This window comes from Aspergillus affinis (genome assembly GCF_023601865.1).
Source record: "Aspergillus affinis strain CMG 70 chromosome Unknown NODE_22_length_351263_cov_86_343593, whole genome shotgun sequence".
In the NCBI taxonomy this organism is placed as follows: domain Eukaryota; kingdom Fungi; phylum Ascomycota; class Eurotiomycetes; order Eurotiales; family Aspergillaceae; genus Aspergillus; species Aspergillus affinis.
In genome coordinates this window covers 195,109-216,812 of record NW_026515803.1, presented here as the reverse complement: position 1 = coordinate 216,812, position 21,704 = coordinate 195,109, and the positions used below count along the sequence as shown (strand labels likewise).

The 21,704-nt window shown below is 52.0% G+C and overlaps 5 protein-coding genes across 5 annotated transcripts; 2 read left to right on the top strand and 3 right to left on the bottom strand.

The window, feature by feature from the left end:
- Positions 1-915: 915 nt before the first annotated feature.
- Positions 916-3,763, bottom strand: KD926_004774 (uncharacterized protein; the record flags this gene model as incomplete). The annotated part of the gene is made up of 2 exons (XM_053098168.1): positions 916-3,063; positions 3,173-3,763. 2 exons carry the CDS (start codon positions 3,761-3,763, stop codon positions 916-918), a joined length of 2,739 nt encoding a protein of 912 aa, XP_052957964.1.
- A 4,266-nt stretch (positions 3,764-8,029) lies between these two features.
- KD926_004773 (aminotransferase-like domain-containing protein) lies at positions 8,030-9,497 on the top strand (the record flags this gene model as incomplete). Its single annotated transcript, XM_053098167.1, has 3 exons — positions 8,030-8,512; positions 8,588-8,973; positions 9,050-9,497. The coding sequence occupies 3 exons, from the start codon at positions 8,030-8,032 to the stop codon at positions 9,495-9,497; spliced, it is 1,317 nt and encodes a 438-aa protein (XP_052957963.1).
- A 2,471-nt stretch (positions 9,498-11,968) lies between these two features.
- Positions 11,969-14,871, top strand: exgO (exo-beta-1,3-glucanase Exg0; the record flags this gene model as incomplete). Its single annotated transcript, XM_053098166.1, has 2 exons — positions 11,969-12,197; positions 12,248-14,871. The coding sequence occupies 2 exons, from the start codon at positions 11,969-11,971 to the stop codon at positions 14,869-14,871; spliced, it is 2,853 nt and encodes a 950-aa protein (XP_052957962.1).
- Positions 14,872-15,674: 803 nt separating this feature from the next.
- KD926_004771 (cation diffusion facilitator family transporter) lies at positions 15,675-17,127 on the bottom strand (the record flags this gene model as incomplete). Its single annotated transcript, XM_053098165.1, has 2 exons — positions 15,675-15,916; positions 16,005-17,127. The coding sequence occupies 2 exons, from the start codon at positions 17,125-17,127 to the stop codon at positions 15,675-15,677; spliced, it is 1,365 nt and encodes a 454-aa protein (XP_052957961.1).
- A 1,279-nt stretch (positions 17,128-18,406) lies between these two features.
- KD926_004770 (ferric reductase family protein) lies at positions 18,407-20,290 on the bottom strand (the record flags this gene model as incomplete). Its single annotated transcript, XM_053098164.1, has 1 exon — positions 18,407-20,290. The coding sequence occupies one exon, from the start codon at positions 20,288-20,290 to the stop codon at positions 18,407-18,409; it is 1,884 nt and encodes a 627-aa protein (XP_052957960.1).
- Positions 20,291-21,704: the final 1,414 nt, after the last annotated feature.

Here is a 21,704-nt window from a genome sequence, read left to right as displayed (position 1 = left end):
TTGTTTCTGCACATTGGAGATGATGGAGATGGAGATGGAGACGGGGAGAAGAGGGTGAAGGAAGACTACTTGGGACTAGTCACTCAGTGGCTGCAGTCCAGCTGACGGGCTGGCCGAAACCCGCCAGAATCAGACAGAATCAGACAATCATAACATTACGGAGCAGTTATAAGTAACATGAGAAGGAAAATTCAGATCAGTCTTGCTCACTCTCCAAACAGGAGGTTCTGGATTATATTATCACCTCAACACCGAGGGCTTATTATCTCTATCCGTCACATGCTTTAAATAACATCAAATCAGTTTTTCACGAGTCTAGACAAGACACTCCCCGTATCAGACAGGGGCTGGGAGAGAATAAGAAAAAGGGTGAGGGAACGGGAGGGAGATAAAATGCAAGAGATGAAAAAAGAAAAAAAAAAAAAAAAAAAAAAAAAAGTGTGAAGAAAAGGAAAGAAAAAAGGAGACAGATATTCAATATAAAAAAATCATGGCCACGATGCCTCCGGATCAAACAGAATGCGCGCTTTGCAGACAGAATATTAAACATTCTTTTAGTTTATTTTCTTCGTCTTCTTCTTCCCCCGAAATTCCAAAAATTCTCGCGTTGACGCCGATTCAGCCTTTTGGTCCATGTAGATTGGAGTACGCCCAGGGATGATCAATAGGGGAACCCTGCGATTAAGAAAAATGAAAAGGAAACATGACAAAGTTTGAGACAGACAGAACCAACAGATGCAAGGACGACAAGACACAAAAGCTGAAAGGACATGGAATTATGAATGCAGCTATGCGGGAAGATATGTCGTAGGCCCGGCTGGGCTGAAGAAAAAAAAAGGAGAGAAAAGGAAAGGAAGTGGATGGCTGAAAACAAGTCTAGAAACCAAGACCTTCATGATCAAAAAAAGAAGGCGTTTATTTTCGGCCTTTTTGGTTGGGAACCTGCTTGAGAATGTCATCGAAACTCATTTGAGGGTTGAAGCGACTCATGGGCCTCGAAGGAGGATCGATCGGGGCAACGCCAGCGGGAAGTGGCAAAGCTTCCAGTCCCGGGGCGATGGACATTCGGTGATCGGCACGACGGCTGGCGGCCGGGGAATGCTGGCGAGGAATAGCTGGCGGTGGCGTGAGACCACCGCCGGGAGACAGGAGAGGCGTAGGGGGGCCGGGAAGTTGACCCGGTTGTTGCTGTTGCTGCTGTTGCTCGGAAGACGAGCCCGCCGATGAGTTCTGGCCCTGGTAGGGGGAGGACAAGGACGACTCGTTGTCGTACGGATCTTCAATGGTCGGCGGCGCCAAGATGGCGTCTTTCTCGGCCCACTGCTCGGCGAGCCGCCAACAGTGACTACGGCGGTAGATACCTTCGACACCGTTGATGACCACGTCGGAGGGAAGACTGACAACGCCAGCTCCACCGGCCACACCGAACCAGCTGCGGGCTGTCTTGCCGTCGTTGTGAGTCCAGGGGGCGCCGCCACGAGGAGCGATGCAGAGGAAGTATTCCACTCCCTCGTTGAACTTTACGTCTTGGACGTCCACGATGAGCAAGGGCAGAGCCTGGATGATGCAGTACAGCAGGATCCACTGGCCACATCGAAGGTCCTGGATGTCCATGATGTTCTTCCCATGCGCCTGTCGTCGCTCAAACTGCATGAAGGCCTCGATAAAGGGCGTAGGCCGCAAGCTCTCGCGAGTGTAGGAGCCCATCAGAACGGCGTTGATGTCGGCATCCTTGAGTTTCTTCGGCTTCAACTTGGCTTCCTTCTTGGCATCCAGCGGCTTTCGGTGGATGGTTTGGAGTTCGGGCATCTGGGGGATATCGAATGGAATTGGGGGCTGAACGGGAGGCGTGCTGCGATCATACTCGCTCAGGATGTGACGGAGCGAACGGTGCGTCACGTCCCCGTTGGGGTTGCTCTCCTCGTCTTCGGTCGCAGCCATATCAAGGGTTCGGGTGGTCAGCGCGGTGCGATCGACGAGCATATCGTAGAGATTGGCGAAGTCATTGTACAGCTCCAGCAGAACTTGACGGTTAAGACCGGTTTCCTCGAACTGGTTCTTCTTGGATCGCGCCTTGGGCGGCCACGAGCCGAACCTCTGGCGGTAGTACTGCATTACAAAGCGACGGAATTCCATGAATGCATTCTTCCATCCCTTGAAGCGGATGACCTTGCTCTCTTCCGAGGTGGCCGAGTTGGCAAAACCGGAGAAGACCGAGGGGAAATCGAAATCTTCGAGCTTGCTGTACAGGACCCGGAGACGCGTGTCGAGGTCGATGAAGCCTCGCTCCATCCGCTTTTGACTGACGGGGCTGATCAGGCCATACTTGGGGCTTCGCAGCTGCTTCAGATCGTCCAGTTTGCCCACACCATGTACGAAGCCTTCCAGGTAGAGCGGGAAGAACCGCAGGCGTTCTCCCAGAACGATGGCTTCCAGGGTTTTCTCACGGCTTTTACGCACATCAGCGAGGTGCAATTCGTCGCAGTAGTTACCAAAGCTAGTGGTGACCGTCTCGCCAAAGTTGGACCCGTCGAAGTTCGAGAACTCGAAGCGAGATAGCAGGTTGGCGACGTCCATGAAAATGGAGAAGAGCGACGGCGACTTCGGCGTGGCGATGAGGGACTGTCCTAACAGGAAGGCGAACAGGTTGCGGAATAGGAGAAGGGTTTCCGTGTCCTCTGGCGAAAGGCGCGTAATGGGGTTGGACATGTCACAGTTCAGGGGGACTGGCAGGTACAAATGAAGCTCCTGCACTTCCTCCTGTCCTTCATCATCGAAGGCCATTCTTCTACTACCAGTGCTGTCATTATCATCTTCTAGCGTCTGATCTTGAGGGGACAGCGGCGGCGATGCAGAACCAACGACGGGGCTTCCGAGCGTCAGGGACTGGGCCTGTTCCTCCAGGGTTTTGGGGGCACGGGGATCCGATCCACGGGCCAGGAAGTTGAGCGACGGCGATTCGGCAAAGACATTGGAATGTAATTTGAAGGAAGCGGATCGGCCGGTATTTTGAGGGAAAAGGTAAACGTAGGTGTCACCATTCTCATTCCACAATTCCGGAATCTGTCGTTACGGTAGAATTTAGTCACCTAGGCCTGGTATATTCCAACCCATGCATCGGGACTAGAGGAGAGGGGCAGGGGTTATTGCCCCAAACAAGGCTACTACATACCTGTTCTCCTTTTGACAGAGGTTCAAGGTCGTATAGAATTTTCTGATCCAATCCAGCGATCCAAGCACTCGGCATGCTAGTGCTCGCCTGTCTGGTATCTACCGAACTGGCTCGCTGGCGTCCTGGGAGCCAGCTGCGCCTTTTGGATGAGGGGGTTCCGGGTCGTGAGTCTGGTCCCGACCCGGGAACAAACAACCCCGCGGAACTGTTGGGTCGGCTTGAGCTCCTGAGGCGGCCACGGCTTTGGGGCCGTCCACTTTCGGGGGAGCTAGGGGCGCTGTTGGCGAGGTCCTGGTTTACAGCCAGGAGGGAGGGCGGAGGCTGCAGGGGAGTGTCGAGGTCATAGTTCTCGTTGGGGTTCGGGGACAGAGCAGGGATTGGTTCCGAGGGGTCAACGTAGGGAGCCGATGACAGACGAGTCGGTCGGGAACTGCTGCGTCGTCTATCCTGAGGTTGCTGATCGGGGGAGGATCGCGAAAAATTGTTGGGATTAGGAGAACTGGGCGAAGACGGGATGGAATTATCTTTATTCGACCCCAATGAAAAGAGCGAGGATATCCGCTTGGCCGATCTTGCAGGAGCAGACAACATCTTCTAGGGTCACTGTATACTAGAGAATGATAAAAGCAAGAAGTGAGGGAAGATGTTAGTTCAGCGAAACAACCATGGAGAGAGAAAAGTGTGGCCCCAAGAACGGAAGGGGAGCAAGCCAGAGAAGCGCGAAGTCAGAACAGGGAAACGAAAGGGAAGTCACGAACAAGTGAGGTAAGAAAGAATGCCGGACGACAACCAACCATGCGAAAATCGTCTAGGCAGTGGTGGACGAGGAATTCCCCGTCGCTGGACGTAGGTTCCGGCGTGAATGTGTCGCCGACACTGGTTGGTTGGCGGGTTGGAATTTGGGGAATGGATCGGCAGGATGGATCCTAAGAATGATGGAATCAAATAACTAAATGATGGCAGCAGATGGCAGGGAGAAGGAAAGTTGGAGTGGAAGGGAGAGGGGGGAACAGAAAAAAGAAAAAGAGAGGGACAAGAAAAGAGCGAGCGAAACAGCAAAGAGAGAGGGAGAGGGAGGGAGAGAGGGAGGAGAGAGAGGGAAAGAGAGAAAGAGAGAGAAAATGTGGTTGGTCCGGGGGGGCAGTGAAAGTGGGTTGTTGGATGGATTGACGGATGGAACTGTTCAGAGACTGAGGAGCACTCTAAGAAGAGTGAGAGACAAGATCCTGGATGACCCAAAGAGGAAGAGACGGAGGGCGAGAGAGCGGAAGAGAGGTTTTTTTCTTTCAATAAGATTTCATAATATTAATATGGAGGTGAGATGGATCTTGGGTTCTGGCGGCCTTCTGGTGCTGCTTAGACCTGCGACCTGCGTGACTTTCAGGATTATTTTTAAACTGGGTGGGACCGGGCAAAATTCATTCAATATTCATGCGACCTGGCCGATTGGGACTGAATAAGAATTATTATCTGATTCAATAGTTTGGCTCTCTTGAGAGAGACGTGGTGAGTTATAAGTTAACTTCTTAGATTTGAACAATAACCGTGGGATTCCCTGGCATAAGATTCCTCTTTATTCTTTTTTTCTGTTGGCTTTTTGCCTGCCTGTTCGTTGCTTTTTCTAATTATAAGACGCCTGCTAAATCGTCCCCCCATTCTTTCTTTTTTTTTTTTCTATATTCCAATCAGATCCTCCGATCTCATCCCATTCAGAGTTCCACAATCCTATTCGCCCTTTTCTCTTCTTCATTTCCTCTCCCCTTTAAGAATCCATGGATGCTCCTGCATTGTCAACACACCACAACCCCATGACACCTACAGAATACTCTAGAAAACAAAATCACTGCCCTCTGTAGCTCAGACAATACTGTACAAGAGAAAGAAGAGAGAGAGAAAAAAATTAAAATAGTGGGGTGACCTACACGATTTTTTTTTCTATTGTTTTGCCTTCCATCGGAGCACACCAACCCCATTAGAGAAAGTGGGCTGGGGAGCAGTGAACAAAAGAGGCTGTGTGGGTTTTTTTTTCCCAGGACTGCTCCGGAGAGGCTGATGGATTCATAACTCATAATTCTGAAGTCATAACTGCATGGCAATAGCCTCATTTGCTGACCCTCGGGAGAGTCAGAATAGGCTGTGAAGCCCAAATGTTTAACTAAGTGCGGTCGGTGTGCGGAGACTCCTGGGGTTTTTTTTCTGTTGGGTTTCTGTTCGTGTTGTTTTTCTTGTCGTTTGTTTTAGCCTGTCACTCCTCAAGGCAGAATCGAATTCGAATCCCTCGGGCGGGCCCTTTTCTTTTTTCTTTTTTCTTTTTTTTTTTCCTTCGAGCGTTTTCTTGATGTCAACATCCTGCGCTTCGTCCTCCTCATATCTCGTCATAGCCGATGGGGGCCAGGCAGCCAAGGCATCCAAGGGTACACTCAGTAGGTAGACTCCAACTAAGACGTCATTATTTGGTGGCAGGTATTAGTAACAGTTACACTCGGGACCTGTTGCTACCTAGGTACGTTCCATATATCCGGATCGATGGTGCAGACTACGGAGTACACTATGATATTTAGTCGAGATCTGTACCGGACATGCAACGGAGGAGATGGGGTTTTCGGCTGAATCGTGAATCTCTCTCTACCTAGCCTCGCTGTCTGGGCTGAGCTCGGCGGCTTGCCTGGCTGCCGAGACTCGGGGGTTTGTGCGAGGTGAATCAACTGTAGGGACTCCGTATGTATGTATGTAGGAACAGAGATGCAGGCAGGTCGGCAGGCATACTACATAGACGGAGACCTCCGGAACTAAACTTTGATGTGCAGATATGTTGCATTCATACCGTCTGCTGCATGAAAATAAGGAGGACATATGTATCTTTGATACCGGACTATAGGATCCGTACATAGAGAACTCCATCAAGTGTGCCCATCCGTAGATGTGCATCTCATATGTACATTTATCCATAGTTTCTAGAAACTACTCCGTACTTACTCGGTGTACACGATTCAGAAAGTCGACCTCCGTTCCGAACACTCCGGTAGCGACTCCCCCTAGTCTCCTTCTCGAACGCAAAACAAATATATATCTGACAGGTGGGCGGTCCGCCCAAAGGTACTTACACTCTACGGAGAGTTACGGCGACACTGGAAGTTCCAGGGGTAAACCAAAGTCAAAGTTAAACCACCCCCCCTAAAGGCCAAGCCCAAGGGAAACAAAATTTTTATTTTATCCTTTGATTTTTACTTTCGGAGCGTTAGGCTGTTAGTACAGTCCACCGGAACCAATAACCAATAAGTTGAATCAACCACACTAAATCGCCTTGCCCCTCAGACTACTCCGTACTGTGTTATTCTCTCACCCCTGCCCCCTTCTCGAAACCGGTTTGGATTTCATCGCTGGTCATGATCATATACCTCTACGGGTGTAGTCCCTGAGTAATGAGTATATCTCTTGAGTGGCTACTGGCTCGTTAGTCACTTAGTGGCAGAGACCGTGAACCAAACCACCCCATCTACTCATCTTACCCTAGGGTTACATGGCTCCGTAGTTAATCAATCCAAGATACTCTAGCTTGGCATCGTCGCGAAGCTCCTGTTTCTGTTTAAGACCTTCCGGGTTGAAAGAGGGGGCGACTTCGGCGGCGGCGGCGGAAAGCGATCGAAAGAGAAACGAGAAAGGGGGGGCAAAGGGAGTGAGTTGAGCTTAACCAACCCAGACAAACCAGACAAACTCCAGCCAAGCCAAGCCAAGCCAACCCGATCCGATCCGTCCAGCCCGGGCAGTTGTCCTGAGTCCCTGACTCCCGTGGCAGAGCAAATCTCGAGGTCCGGTCGTACGGAGGGCAGAGGGGGGCAAAATAAGCGTTGTCATCGTCGCCGTTGTTCTTGTTGTCACTACTGTCGCCATCGGCAAGGAACAGGAAAGAAGATAGAAGCAGAGAACAGGGAGGCGTATATTCTAAGAATAGTAACCATTCACCAACAGCTTTACTGAGAATATATTCACTGGTGCGTGCGCAATGCAAATCTCACTGGCCACTCTGTAGGAAATCTCCTGGTTCCTTACTGGGTACATCCGGAACCAAGGAGACTAAGGAGGTAGGTACAGTGCAAATATGGCTACCTAGCAGGTAGTCGTAACCCTACACCGTACGTAGGTGCATGATGTTTGGGGTTTGACGTGTCAATTTGGTTTCCGGTGCTGCGCGGATGGGGATTCTGCGATGATTCCGGTTAGGTATGATGGGGTTCCGAGTTCCGGACTACACCGTAATGGGCCATATGTGACGAGTCCTTTTGGTTTTCTTAATGAGTTTTGTTTCGTTGCCTGCGTCGGCTACTTTTACGGAGTCTGTTGCCTCTTCTCCTGATCCCCCCTTGATTCGACGCTGCCGGTTTGCTGAAGTAATCTCTGACTAAGCTGCAATGATGTCGGAAGCGGATTTATAGCTCTTCCGGGACGCATGGGGCTTGGCGGGGTGTGCCAATCATGGCCGATCGTCGTCAACTCGCATGCAGCAGACACTCGATTATCGTACAGACACGGCACATTCTCACCTCCATCGGCAAACCTTGGATGCAGCGGTGACGGTGCAGGCGATTCGTCATGATAGAGTAAAGTGGCGGTCTAGATATCACAAGCATATAAAATCATTCCGCCAGATTCACGCCCAGCTGAACGGCTCTGAACTCTGTCCTTCGGCTTTCCCGTCGCTACCTTACCATCTAGTTAGAAGATAAGCAAATCCGATAGAATATCCTGGTCCCCAAGACCGGCTGTCCCTGCCCACATATCTACCTACCAGGGCTCCAACCGAGTGACCGACTCCCCTCTTTCAGCCGCAAACCAGCCCAACAGACAAGCAAGCCAGCCATGGGCTCCCAAGGAAATGATGTGATTGATCTCTTTCGAGGCCACCCAGACCCGAGCTTACTGCCGATGAGCGCGATAGCTAAGGCCTCCGCGACGGTCATGGCGACGCCCGACGTCCGCGCGCAAGCCATGCTGTACGGGCCCGATGAAGGCTATGGGCCGTTGCGACAGCACATTGCTCGGTGGCTGACGGATTTCTACCACCCCCGCGACCCTATTCCTGCCGACCGCATCTGTATCACGGGTGGTGCGAGCTCGAACCTGGCGTGCATCTTGCAGGTCTTCACCGATCCCATCTATACGCGCAATGTCTGGATGGTGGCGCCCACGTACTTCCTGGCCTGTCGCATGATGGATGACGCTGGATTCACAGGTCGGATGCGAGGCGTCCCCGAAGACGAGTCGGGCGTGGATCTAGCTTACCTCCGGCGGGAACTGGAGGCGGCTGAGGAGAAAGCGGAGGCCGAGGGGAATACTGAGCCGGTATGATCGATCCCTGTCGGAGACCTCTTTTGCTCGTTGGTAGCCACGAAAAAACAAACGGACTGATTATCAAAGACTCACAAACCGCCCCGACCATGGGGAAAGATCTACAAACACATCATCTATGCCGTACCCACCTTCTCCAACCCGTCAACCCTGACCATGTCGCTTTCGGATCGCGAGAGTCTGGTCCGGCTCGCACGGGAGTTTGACGCTTTGATCATCACGGACGACGTTTATGATTTCCTGCAATGGTCGTCGGACCCGAAGAAATCGCTCGCCCATCCGGATAAAGCCCGACTGCCGCGAATCGTCGACGTGGACCGGTACCTGGATGGCGGGCCTCAAGATGACTTCGGCAACGCAGTAAGCAACGGTAGTTTCAGCAAGCTGATCGGTCCCGGCACGCGAACCGGATGGGCGGAAAGTACGGAGAAGGTCGCATGGGGGATCTCTCAAGCGTATGTCCCTCTTTTGATTCAGTCCGATCGCAAAGACTGCGTCATCAGTCAAGATACTAACCGATCGATCCTCTAGAGGCTCGAGTCGATCTGGCGGCGCACCTTCCCACCTCGCAGCCACGATCATCGACCAGCTCTTCCCCACGGGGACCTTCCCCCGGTTTCTTGAGGAGTCGCTCAAACCGAGCTACGCTAGGCGGTACTATCGGCTGATGGGGGCCATCCGAGAACACCTGCTCCCTCTCGGTGTCACGCTGCCCACCACGCCGGAGGTAGCAGGTGGGTATTTCATCTGGGTGCAGCTGCCCGCTCCGTTGCGGGCGAGTGAGCTGGCCCCCGTTGCACTGCAGGAGCAAAAGGTGAAGGTGGCCACCGGTAATTTGTTCCAGGTGCAGGGTGACCCGTCAGCCGGACCGGACGATTTCAATCGAGGGGTGCGACTGTGTTTTTCATGGGAGCACGAGGACAGATTAGAGGAGGGAGTTCGTCGGCTGGCCTGCGCGGTGCGCAACGCCTTATCATAATAGTAATAATAACCACCATCGTCTTCGATTTCTTCGAAGCGGTCGAATGAATCTCTCAGCCTCGGGCGCAATAGATAACCAAGGATGGCTGACGGACCGATCCGCGGAGGCACCCTTGGGCCCAATGAGTCTGGATGCTGGGATGAGTTCGGAGGGGAACGAACCATGTTTGACAGAGTCATGGCTGCTGACCGGAACCGTATAATTTGAAATTCAAAATGATGATTAAAATCGACCACGTCCGAATGCTGAATGTAAGGAGAAGAGGGGAAAATCAAGGTCGCCAAAGCTAAAAGATCGAGCCAGACCAGCTGGACGCTGCCAGATGAACGGCCGCAGTAGTCCGACTGCAGGCCGTGCAGATGATCGGTGCGACCAAGTCAGGCACCGCGATCAACCCTGTCAGATACCGCAGGAGTCAAGGGATAGTCACCGCCCGGTTGAGGATGGGCAACTGCAACATTCCTCACGGGGTTTGGGGCAGAAGGCCCCTCCGGAGATACTCAGCAGAGACCTGAGATGTGAGACCACCGAGGGGCGAGGTATGGGTTTGCGTATTGACTATTAAGGGAAATTGGGCAAATCCATAGCCTTGGCTTGTAGGGATAAAGCTTTTAGACGAGTCAGTACGGCGTATTGAAGATGAACTGGATCAGATCAAATCAAATCACATAGATTCGGAGGGCAGATAGATAGTTCGGTGGTAGATGTTCAATAATCAATTAATGACAAATTAATCTGGAGCGGGTCCTTCGGGTTCATTTCGGGTCAGTAAATCATTAAAGCTTGGCTTGGGTGTTTTTGGGAGTTGACGGGAGTGAGATGGAGATGGAGATGGCAGCATCAGTCCTTGGAGGTATCTGCGTGTCTCTTGCCTCGTGACAGCCGAGTAAGTGATACACCTGAGTACCTCCGGGTACATCCAACAGTGTAGGTACTCTCTGATCAGGAGATGCCTCAGTGCCTGAGGTTGCAGTTGCCCCTGGATAAGCGAGTGGGTCACGGGCTGTTTTCCTTACACGCGTCCGAATTCTACACTTCCTCCTACGCTCGACGGAGTGGTTCTCCATCTCCCCTTCCGTCTTGCCTGGTGCCTATCTACTCAGCACTTCCACACCGGGCTGATCTGACATTACTGCCCAGACCTGTTTCCGTGGTTGTTGATATGGCAAGCCGAGGAATGTTCACGCCTTGTCCGGCGACCCAATGACCGGCCAGATGTGCCTTCCCATCACTCGCCCGTCGTGATTCTGGCGCTTCCATTCCCTAGGAAACCTTGCAAATTCCAGGCCAAGACGCGGCGCCACTTCGTCAGTACCGACTCGAGATACCGTATTTTTAGACAATGGACGCATGGCGTTCCCACTATTCGCGCGAGAAAGCAAGATTGTTGCTCGGCTCGGTGTCCCACAGACATAGCTGAGAAGCGACGAATATGTTGATCGGCTCCCAGGGAGATTTTGGACGAGAGGTATATAGCTGGATGACCACGATGCACGAGGATTTCTGCTGGGGTTCTTTTTTCTCCTCTCTCTCTTCCCCCCCTTCTCTCTACCTTACCTTCTTCTTCCCTTCTTCTCATCACACTCTGTGCGGGTGTGATTAATTGGCGTTGGTTCCATTCCTACTGTAACCCTCTGCCACTCGTTCTGACACGGTATGACCCTCTCAGGTGGCATCCTCGGCCAGCTGCAGTCCAATCAAGCGCAACTGACCGGCGTCTAGTCTGCCATCCATCGTTTCACTTTCACCCCTGAATCCTCTCGTTTCAAGCGTCGCCCTCGGCTTGGCGATCGCTGTCCCCATTGGTCGTGCGGGTCCGATCTGCAGTGTATCTGCAGTGGTGATTGGAAGCCAGTCAAGTCACGGACGGCGGTACCGGAAGGATCGTTATAATTATCACCTTTAATTTTAGTTTGCCAGACTTGGTCTTATTAGGCTATATTCAGTCCTCGAGCTGCGCGCGCATCTCTTGCAGGCGCCTGCTTTCTTTGACCTTTGTCTTTCTCTTTGTTTATTCACCCCCAGTCTTTCCCTACCTTAGTTTCTTTCTTTCAGTTTGTGTGCCATTCATTCATTCACTCTTTGTTTCTGTCCATTGTTGCTGGCATTGTCTTGTCAGCTGTTTGTTACACTCCTTGGTGTCCATTAACACTTTCATTCTTTGATTCGGAGCTCTTGCTCCTATAAGCGCTCTCTTTTGCGGGGATCTTCAGGCACTTGACCTTCACTCTTGCTTGATCTCCATCTTCAGCGATTATCCCGACTACAGGAATCTTCTGACTCTCTCGTGTGACCACCGACTACCTACTGCGCGACTCCCCAACGATCGGTGTCTGCCTGATCACCCGATTCTAATTACCTTCAGTACTGGCTGCTGAAGTATCGACGACCTGTGAGGTTTATAATTTCGACACCTGTCCGCTCGCTCTGTATCTCTGCCGGATCAGTGATACATTGCCATCTTGAAGATGGCGTCCCTCCACAAAGCGACCATGTTGTTTGTCGCACAGATTTTGCTCCTCGTGGGCTTGGTCAATGCCATTCCCATGCCTCAAGAGCTGGAGGCCACCACACATGTGGCCGCGGCTGCTAGTTCCAACTACTGGGTTGCCAATGTCAAGCGCCAGGGCGTGGTGGCTTTCGGCAATGGAACCGATTATAAAGTATTTCGCAACGTTCAGGACTTCGGCGCTAAGGGTATGTGATATCGTGCTTCAGATTTAGAGTATTTTGGTTAATATCAGCAGGTGACGGCTCCACGGATGATACTGCCGCCATCAACCAGGCCATCTCGTCCGGTAACCGCTGCGGTAAAGGATGTGATTCCTCTACCGTGACCCCGGCTCTCGTGTACTTCCCACCCGGTACCTACGTGGTGTCGAAGCCCATTGTGCAGTACTACTACACGCAAATGGTTGGAGACGCCGTTGACCTCCCGGTTCTCAAGGCCTCTGCCAACTTCGTCGGCATGGCCGTCATTGACGCGGACCCGTACGAAAACGATGGCTCCAATTGGTACACTAACCAGAACAACTTCTTCCGAGCGATCCGCAACTTCGTTATCGATCTGACTGCCGTTCCCCAGGGCTCTGGCGCTGGTATCCACTGGCAGGTTGGACAGGCCACTAGTTTGCAGAACATCCGGTTCGAGATGGTCAAGGGCGGCGGCGACGCCAACAAGCAGCAGGGTATCTTCATGGACAACGGCTCCGGCGGTTTCATGTCCGACCTTGTGTTCAACGGCGGTAACTACGGCGTGTTCCTGGGTAACCAGCAGTTCACCACCCGCAACCTGACCTTCAACGACTGCAACACTGCCATCTTCATGAACTGGAACTGGGCCTGGACCTTCAAGTCCGTATTTATCAACAACTGTGCCGTGGGTCTCAACATGTCCAACTCCCCGCAAAACCAGACCGTTGGATCAGTTCTTCTGCTGGACAGCAAGCTCACCAACACCCCTACTGGTGTGGTCACTGCGTTTAGCAAGGACAGCATTCCCGTCGGCGGTGGAGTCTTGATCCTGGACAACGTCGACTTCAGTGGTTCCAAGACTGCCGTTGTTGGTATTGACGGTCACTCCATCCTTGAGGGCGGCTCGGTCGTGAACAACTGGGTTCAAGGTAACAGCTACGTTCCCTCAACTTCGCTCAGCAAGCGTGCTTCCGAGCCCGCCGACCCTGTCGAAGTCGTCATCGAGACCGTTATTGAGACCGTTACGGACTGCGGCGCGACCGCTACCGAGGGTCTTCCGGCGCCTGCCACTACGGACGCTGCAGCCCACGGTGCCCAAACCACTGCTGCCAGCGCCCCGACCGTGGCGTTTCCGTCTGCCAGCGATGGTCTCAACATGCAGGGTTTCGAGCCCTCCGCCTCCAACGCAGCCGGAGAGACCCCCGTCGGCCAGCCCCCCGAGATGACCAACGTCCCCGCTGTCTCTTCCGTCCAGCAGGGAACGTCCGCTCCAGTGGTGCCCACTCAGGCCCCCCAGCCTAACGCGCCTGCCCCGGTGGCGTCCACGTCCGTACCGGTCATCCCCTCTGCGGGCTCCTCGCAGAGCTCCGCTCCGGCCGGTACCTCCGCCCCCGCTGCCAGCTCCATCGCTGCCGGCACACATGCTCCGGCGCAATGCTCTAGCAAGGCCGTCACCAAGACCCGTGTGCAGACGGCCCTGCCTGCCCACACCAAGGGGAGCGGACTGACTGGCAGCAACGGCAAGGTGTTTGAGCGCTCCAAGCCTCTTTACGAGAGCTATGCTGCCTCTTCCTTCGTTAGCGTCCGCGATGCCGGCGCCAAGGGTGACGGCACGACCGACGACACGGCAGCCATCCAAAAGGTTCTTGACAGCGCCACGGCGGACCAGATTGTCTACTTTGACCACGGCTCCTACATCATCACCGACACCGTCAAGGTCCCCAAGAACATCAAGATCACCGGTGAGATCTGGCCCGTCCTCATGGCCCACGGTTCCAAGTTCGCCGACGAGGAGAACCCCATCCCGATGCTCCAGATTGGCCAACCGGGTGACACTGGCTCCGTTGAGATCACCGACATTGCCATTCAAACCAAGGGCCCGGCACCCGGCGCCATCCTCATGCAATGGAACGTTGCCGAAACCACACAAGGCTCGGTCGCCATGTGGGACGTTCACTTCCGCATTGGCGGCTCTGCCGGCACTCAGCTTCAATCTGACAAGTGCGCTAAAACGCCGAAGGAAACCACTACCCCGAACAAGGAATGTATCGGAGCTTTCATGCTCTTGCACATCACGGAGCACGGTTCGGCCTACATTGAGAACTCCTGGTTCTGGACCGCCGACCACGAACTCGATCTCCCCGACCACAACCAAATCAACATTTACAACGGCCGCGGTGTGCTCATCGAATCCACCAAGCCTACCTGGCTGTACGGTACCGCCTCCGAACACAACCAGTTCTACAACTACCAGGTTACCAACGCGCAGAACGTCTACATGGGTCTGATTCAGTCCGAGACGCCCTACTACCAATCGAACCCCAACGCGCTCGTGCCCTTCAAATCGCAGTCCAAGTGGAACGACCCGGACTTCTCCACCTGCACCACTGAGGGCTGCAAGAAGGCATGGGGTCTGCGTGTTATGAACTCCTCTGAAACCTACGTCTACGGTGCCGGTTTGTACAGCTTCTTCGAGAACTACGGCCAGAGCTGCCTGGACACGGAATCCTGCCAGGAGAACATGGTCGAGGTGGACTGCTCCGCTGTCCACATCTATGGACTCAGCACCAAGGCCAGCACGAACATGATCACATCGTCGAGTGGCACGGGTCTTGTGCCGCAGGATGAGAACGAGAGTAACTTCTGTTCAACTATTGCGTTGTTTGAGCAGTCATGAACTATTCCTCCCGGCGTGCTAGCTGGGTCGTGTTGGTTATTCGTCGCACTCATGAAGTTATTATTTTCTTTTTTTCCTTTTCCTGTTGGTATACCTTTTCTTGGTCTCTCGTCACGATTTTACTTTACTTTATCTTCTCTTTTTCTTCCTAGACTATGCATCTAGTCCTTTTTTAACTTCTTTTCCTTTTCCCTTCAAAGACTTGTCCTTGTGCAGGCTTTGTGTCGTACATACCATACTGGTTCGTATTAGATTGAGAGAAATCGCTTGAATTCGAAAGGAACGGATGGATAGAGTGAGAGAACGATGAGCGGGTATTCAAGCAGCGTGTCGGGTCGAGTTGAAATCCGTTCAGTTCAGTTTGGAATTCACGATACCTTATTCGAGCATAGAATATTATATCATAGTAATTTGATAATTAGATTTATTTAATTTCTCCTCGCTTTTCTCTTTTCGATTATCCCCTTGCTCGGATGGTCGTTCCCTTTAGCAATCATAAGTAACAAGCTACGCTAGATAGATAAGTAGTTAATTGACTTAGTGGGTTTATTTCTCCCGAATTCCTCGATATTCGGACATCAACCTATACAGGAGGGAAACCGTAATGTAACAGAGACAACTGAATATACATCGTATTCCATTTTATTTCATTCATTTCATTTTTCTAAGTATCCACAATCTATCCATAATAACGCCAGCCTCGTTTATCTATGCTAGCCAGCCCTATAAACCAAATACATAATAGTAACAATAATACAAGTAAACCTCCTTTTTGTCCAAGTAGAGCAGGCAGGCGAGTGAATCTACAACTCCTTTTTCAAGAAATGTTCCGGTTTATGCGTCGTCTCGTAGTCGACATGCACATAGGCTCTCTCGACATCCGGTAGCGACTCAAGCTTCATCTGCAGTTCCTCGGCGACGTCGTGGGTGGCGCGGAGCGAGTCGTTCGAGTCCATCACGATGTCGACTTCTACGAGAAGACGCGGGCCGGAGGTATAGGCGCGGACGGTGTCGATGGCGGTGATGAGGGGGGAGTGGGTCATTGCTTAAGGACGTGTTAGTGGGCTAGGGGAAAGGAAGGAAGAGAAGGGGGTATATAGGGTATATAGGTTGGGGGAGAAGGATTAACGTACAGATATAAGTGATCAATTGCTGCATCTTCGTATCAGCCGTCACGCCGATCAGGAGCTGAAACTCGTGATACGCGGTATACAGCCACAAGGCGCTGACGAGGACGGACAGGATGATTGCGCCCATGGGATCGATCCACCAGCGCAACTTGCTGCCGCCGACGGAGGTGAGGATACCGAAGCCGTTGATGAAGAGGTCATTGCGGTGGTCTTCCCAGAGGATCCGGATCTGCGAGACCTGGTGGCGCAGAGCGAAGCAGTAGACGAAGAGGGCGAATTTGGTGCAGAAGGCCACGACGACGGCGATGACGGAGGGGAGATGGAACTCGCCGGTCTCGGACTCGGAGCCGCCGATGAGCTCGCGGATCGAGAAGGCGATGATGATGAACGAGACGGCGGTCATGAGGAAGCAGAAGCAGATGTTGCCGGCTGTTTCGATGCGCGCTTTACCCGCAGGGAACTTGCGCGGGTCGACCCGGTTGACGGCCTTGTTGCATAGGAGTAGGGTGAGGTTGGACATCGGGTCGAAGACGGCGTCCGCCATGGTCGTGAAGAGGGAGAGCGAGCCCGACGCGATGGCGCCGTAGAGCTGCAGCACGGAGAGGATCAAGTTGGCGGCGAAACTGCCGTACACGGCGATCTTGTACTTGAGTTGGTTGTTGGTGTTGATTTCGCGCGCGGTGCGCACGTGCTCCTCCACGGGCTTGAGCATGCGCTCGATGTTCTCGTTCTGCGTCTGGTAGAAGCCTTGGAGTTGGGTCTTCGAGGTGAGGCCCCGGGAGAGCGCGTCCTTGGGGTTTGTGGTCTTCGAGATGATGGCCGCGGGGGTGCAGCTGTCACGTTTGCGGGACACATTGGCTCGTGGTTGGATGTGTTTGATTTCATCGGCGGTTTTGAGTTTGGACGCAAGCCGGAACGGATCGTTTTCCGGGGTGTACTGTGGTGGAGGTTGGCCTTCTTCGTCGCTGGGCGAGCCGGAGCGGTGCTGCGGCGCATGCGGTTCGAGCGCGGTGGTAGTCGCCACGGAGGCGGATCGGTCTTGGGGGAAGGTCTGCATGTGGTGCGACTGGGGGGAGAACGGGGAGGGATGATGTGAAGCACTGTGGCGGAAGTGGCTGTCTTCCATGATGAAGATGTGAGACGATTTTCAGGGATCAATTGAGGTGAGGTAGCCCTGTTAAAGGAGCAGGGGTGAGAGAGACAAAGACGGTCGATATGGAAATTCCGCAAAAATCACGGGTGAATCCCGTGCTTGGCTGACTCAGGCGAGGCTTAGCTCCACCAGAGAAGGCTTAACCAAGTAGGAGGTAAATAACTCATTGGCCTGAATAACACAGGGTACTTGGACTCTGGGGCAAAAAAGAAAGAGAACTGACGGAAGAAAGCAGTAAGCTCAGCATTGTATCCCGTAAGGGAGAAGGGAGCCCCCTCCATACCTATTTTTATTGCGCGTTTCCATCTTTATCCCTTGCTTCATTCATGTATCTTATCTTGTGTCTAGATATACCTCCCTGTCTTCTTATCCAAGGAGAATAATGCAAGACATTGAAATCTAATGGATATTACACGTAACATGATAAGTACACACTATTCTTAACTTCCCCTCAAAAACCATTCATATATCTCATCCCCTAGACATATAGTGAACCAAGAAACAAAGCAGACGGGCATAGCTGATCTCTAGAACACACAATCTACGCAACATTCTACAGACAAAGAAAGTACCTGGATCAAATACCCCAAAAGGAGCACGCTAGATGTATTTTCCATATTTTTTTCTGTTCATTTTTTTTTGTTTTATTTTCTCTCTTCCCACTAGATAAAAGTCTGCTCAAATCAAAGTATTATGTGGTATCTTAAAACAAGCAAAATCAAAGAGCCAGGAGTATAAACTCGACGCAGGGACGACAAGTAGAGAAGGTGAATATACATAGGTCCGTAATAGATGACAACAAAAGACAAGAGAAGATAATTACCTGCCTTATAAGACAATTGCAAAACACGCTTAAGGAGTTATGTATGTTTGTGTGTATCCGAGACGTGCGTTAAAAAAAAGTTCAGATCCAGATCATGCACTTCTCGTGAACGCCTTAAGATTCGTTGTCAATGCAATGATGCCAAATAAAAAGCAGGGAATATGAAAGCAGAATGGGGGATGTAGATTATGCCGGAGATCGGATAAAATGATGTGCGAGAATGGTGGTCGATATACTGTACATCCATGAAGAATGAGACAATGAGAAAGGTAAAGAAGAAAGTTAAAAAACGTTTGAGGACAAAGGTTTAAACGAGAGTAAAGAAGGTACTAGATCTATGGCGAAATGACGGAATAGAGAGTGTGAGAGATAAGAAAAGAAAAGAGAAAAGCAATAAAAGTCAAATCAGAATTTTTTTATATTGAGATTTCACCAGGTGAAGGCTTCTTCGGCAAAATCAACCACAGCACCTTTGCCGATACTCTCACGAGCCGCCGAACGGACCTCATCTGCAAAGGCACCAGGCCCACAGACTGAGACCACGGTGGCACCAACACGCTTGGGGAGGACTTCGTCTAGAACAACTTGTGGTCGACATCTACCGGGGAACATCTGAACCGTGGCACTAGGGGAGACGATATCACGGCTGCTCTTAGGTTTCGAAACGAACAGCTTGATGGTGAGCATCTCACGACGGCCGGGGAGCCGTAGGATCTGGTCCATCCACTCCCGTACCCACGCAAGGTGATCGGTACAGCGAACAGACCAGATCAGGTAGATCTGCTGCGTGGCGACGCGGCCTTCGGAGGCACGGATGATCAAGTCTCGAACATGTAGCATGTGATGCGTGATGCCTGCACCGCCAGAGAAAAGCACGGCGGTACCGTAGCTGCCCATATTACACGCGTGCGATGCATATGGTCCCTCGATGAAACCTGTGGTGTGAAGCACCTGGTTGGGCGCAGCAAGAGCCTTGTTGTACAGAGACCGCGTCATTCCCTTTTGAGCACCGACGATAAGGGACACGGAGGTGGGCTGCTTGCTATCCTGCATGTATTGGTCAAGGTCGACCATCGGTTGCTTCTCCAGAAGCCCGGGGCTCAATTCACCGCGGGACGGAGACTTGAAGGGCGAGTCCACGAATCCGGACGCAGTCACGCAGCTAACCGGCTCAACCCAGGCGATCGAGAACGGGTGAGACATCCACTTGGAGATGCTGGGGATGTAGGCATACACATGGCCACCAGGGTTGATGTGCACGCGTTTGGGGAGATGGAAAGTCACTTTGCAGGCCTCACCGGGAAGAGCCTCGACGACAAGTTTGGTGCATCCTTTCTTCCAAGAGCAATTGAGATACAGCAGTCGTGCAATCCGAGCGCACCGCTCAATCAGCCAAAGAGAACCAATTGCGAGCATCCAGGGTTTCTGCGGTAGCTTGTCCAGATCGATGTGCACGTAGACACCAAGGAAGGCCAGAAAAGCGGCAAGTTGATGGAGATGCAGGAAGGTCTCGTAGAAAGCGTGTCGAAGGGAAGACGGCGAGTGCGTTGCCAGAAAAGCCATGGCGACGGTTCCAACCAAGCCCCAGGCGAAGAAAGGCTCGTTAACTAGACGATGGGCCATATCCGAGACACTCGTCTCAGCCGTTGCGTTCACGCCCCAGGCGATGGTGTGGACAATACTCTCGATTGCGACCATTCGGCCCAACCAACGGTGGAGAAGGTTGTAGGTGTCAAAACTGATATGCAAAATGGAGATGAGTGGATTGTTGCGGCCAGCCAGGATGAACAGAGGAACCATGTTCAGGACAGCGAGCGTTCCTGATCGTCCACGAAGTTCAGCCACCAGAGCTGGCTTCTCATTCACGGAGTAGTCCAGGATGGTGCAGTAGGCAATCTGGCTGAGCAGGTACAGGACGATGAGAACGGTCTGAAACCGGGTTGGCAGAGTGCCCACATTGAGGGCGGACGACAGCTGCAGCTCCCGATTGTGCCTCTTGCTGCCCAATGGCGAATAGAGAACATATTTCTTCATGTTGGACCATAGCCGCGATTCTTCGATACTCCAGAAAGTTTGTTGCCTTGCAGTTGCCGACAGGGAGCTGATATGACGAAGGTAGGAATGACTGATTTGAGCGACTCGGCCGCAGAAAAGAACAACGCCCACCACTAATACCGACGTAAAGATGATACGCGAGAACAAAACATCTCGAGGAACATTGACTCCGCCTAATCCTCGCGAGAATTCGTATACATAGGTTTCGTTCGACGTCGATCCATGGCTTCGCGCAACGAGCCGACTAACCTCGTCCATTGGATCTCGAAGGTTGGTCTGGGCCAAAGGTGAAGCAAGTCGTGAATTTAAGATAGCGGGAAATGAGTCCGAGAGTTGAAACGTGCTGAGTTATTTTGATGGAAGAGTCCAGACGGGCGATTTAACCCAATGTCAATAAAGATCCAGGTCAAGTATGCGGTATGACGGGAAGGAGAATGTTTGGCGGCTGACGGGGAAACCTTTGGAATGAGTGCAAACGCCAGGAATATTGGGTGACGTGGACAATGGCCTTGTAACCCGGTACTTATAGAAAATTAAGCTGGTTGTTTGCAGGACAATGGACTTCCTCCGAGGCGTGTTGTTCCTTTGTCCAAATAATGCAAATAATGGAGATAGTCGGTTATGCAGCGACACCCGTGGATGGTTCAATGACAGTATTGGCTAATACCACAAGGAGGCGGACACCGCGGCAACGTTGAGTCGATTCGATGTCTGAAATCTTAGAACTTGCGACCTGATCATATTACAGATGGTCAATAAAGTCAACAACAACCAGCCTCCAGATATCTTAAATGCTTACCTCCACTCTCCTACATGCATGATCGTACGACGAGGAATCCAGCAAGGGGCCCAAGAGACGCTCAGCGTCGCGAATGACGGAAATAGGCGCGAGGGCGACCGAACAAGAAACAAAGGCGAAAAAAAAAAATTCAACTCAACAACAGACAAGTCTATCGATTGAGGAGAGCAAAAACAAAGATCTTTCACTACCAGTATGAAGGAAGGAATGGGTGAATTTCAAGTCCCAATCCGAGTCGATCAATGTCGACAGACAGAAAAAGGGGAGGGGATGAACGATTGTGGTTGTCGAACAGACCAAGTCAGTGAAAAAGAGGGGAAAAACCACGATTGAATAGATCAAACTATTGAAGCTTTTGACAGGCAACGAGTGAATGGAATGGAATATGATGTCAAGACCTCAAAAGGAATGGACAATCTCAGAGCCAGCTGAATAAGTTAGTAGGGAAAGAATAATAGGGCAGAGAAGAGAGGGAGAAAAAGACGAAAAAAGGGCCTCGAATGAAGATCCATGGAGCAGGATGAAACCTTAAAAGGCAAACAGGGAAGGGCCACTGCGGATCGGATCTCTAAGGCAGTATTTTCCTAGCGCGAGACTGGAAGCAACCTGAGCGAGGCCGAGAAAAAAATCCATGGCGAGTTAATGGCGTGGTCCCCCATCGAGAGGAGTTCATCTCGAGCGCCAAGGCGGGCGTCTGCGAGCTGATTTGAACCTATCGGGGCCTCTCCTAAGTGCGCTGACAGGGCATCGGTGTTTCCAAATGGAAGCGGACGAGTCGTTTAGCTCCAATTGGCGTGTCTTGGCAGGTTATTGAATATAAATAACCTTGGAAAAGGACAGGGGGGGTTAGGTTTGGGTCCACGGACCCCCCCC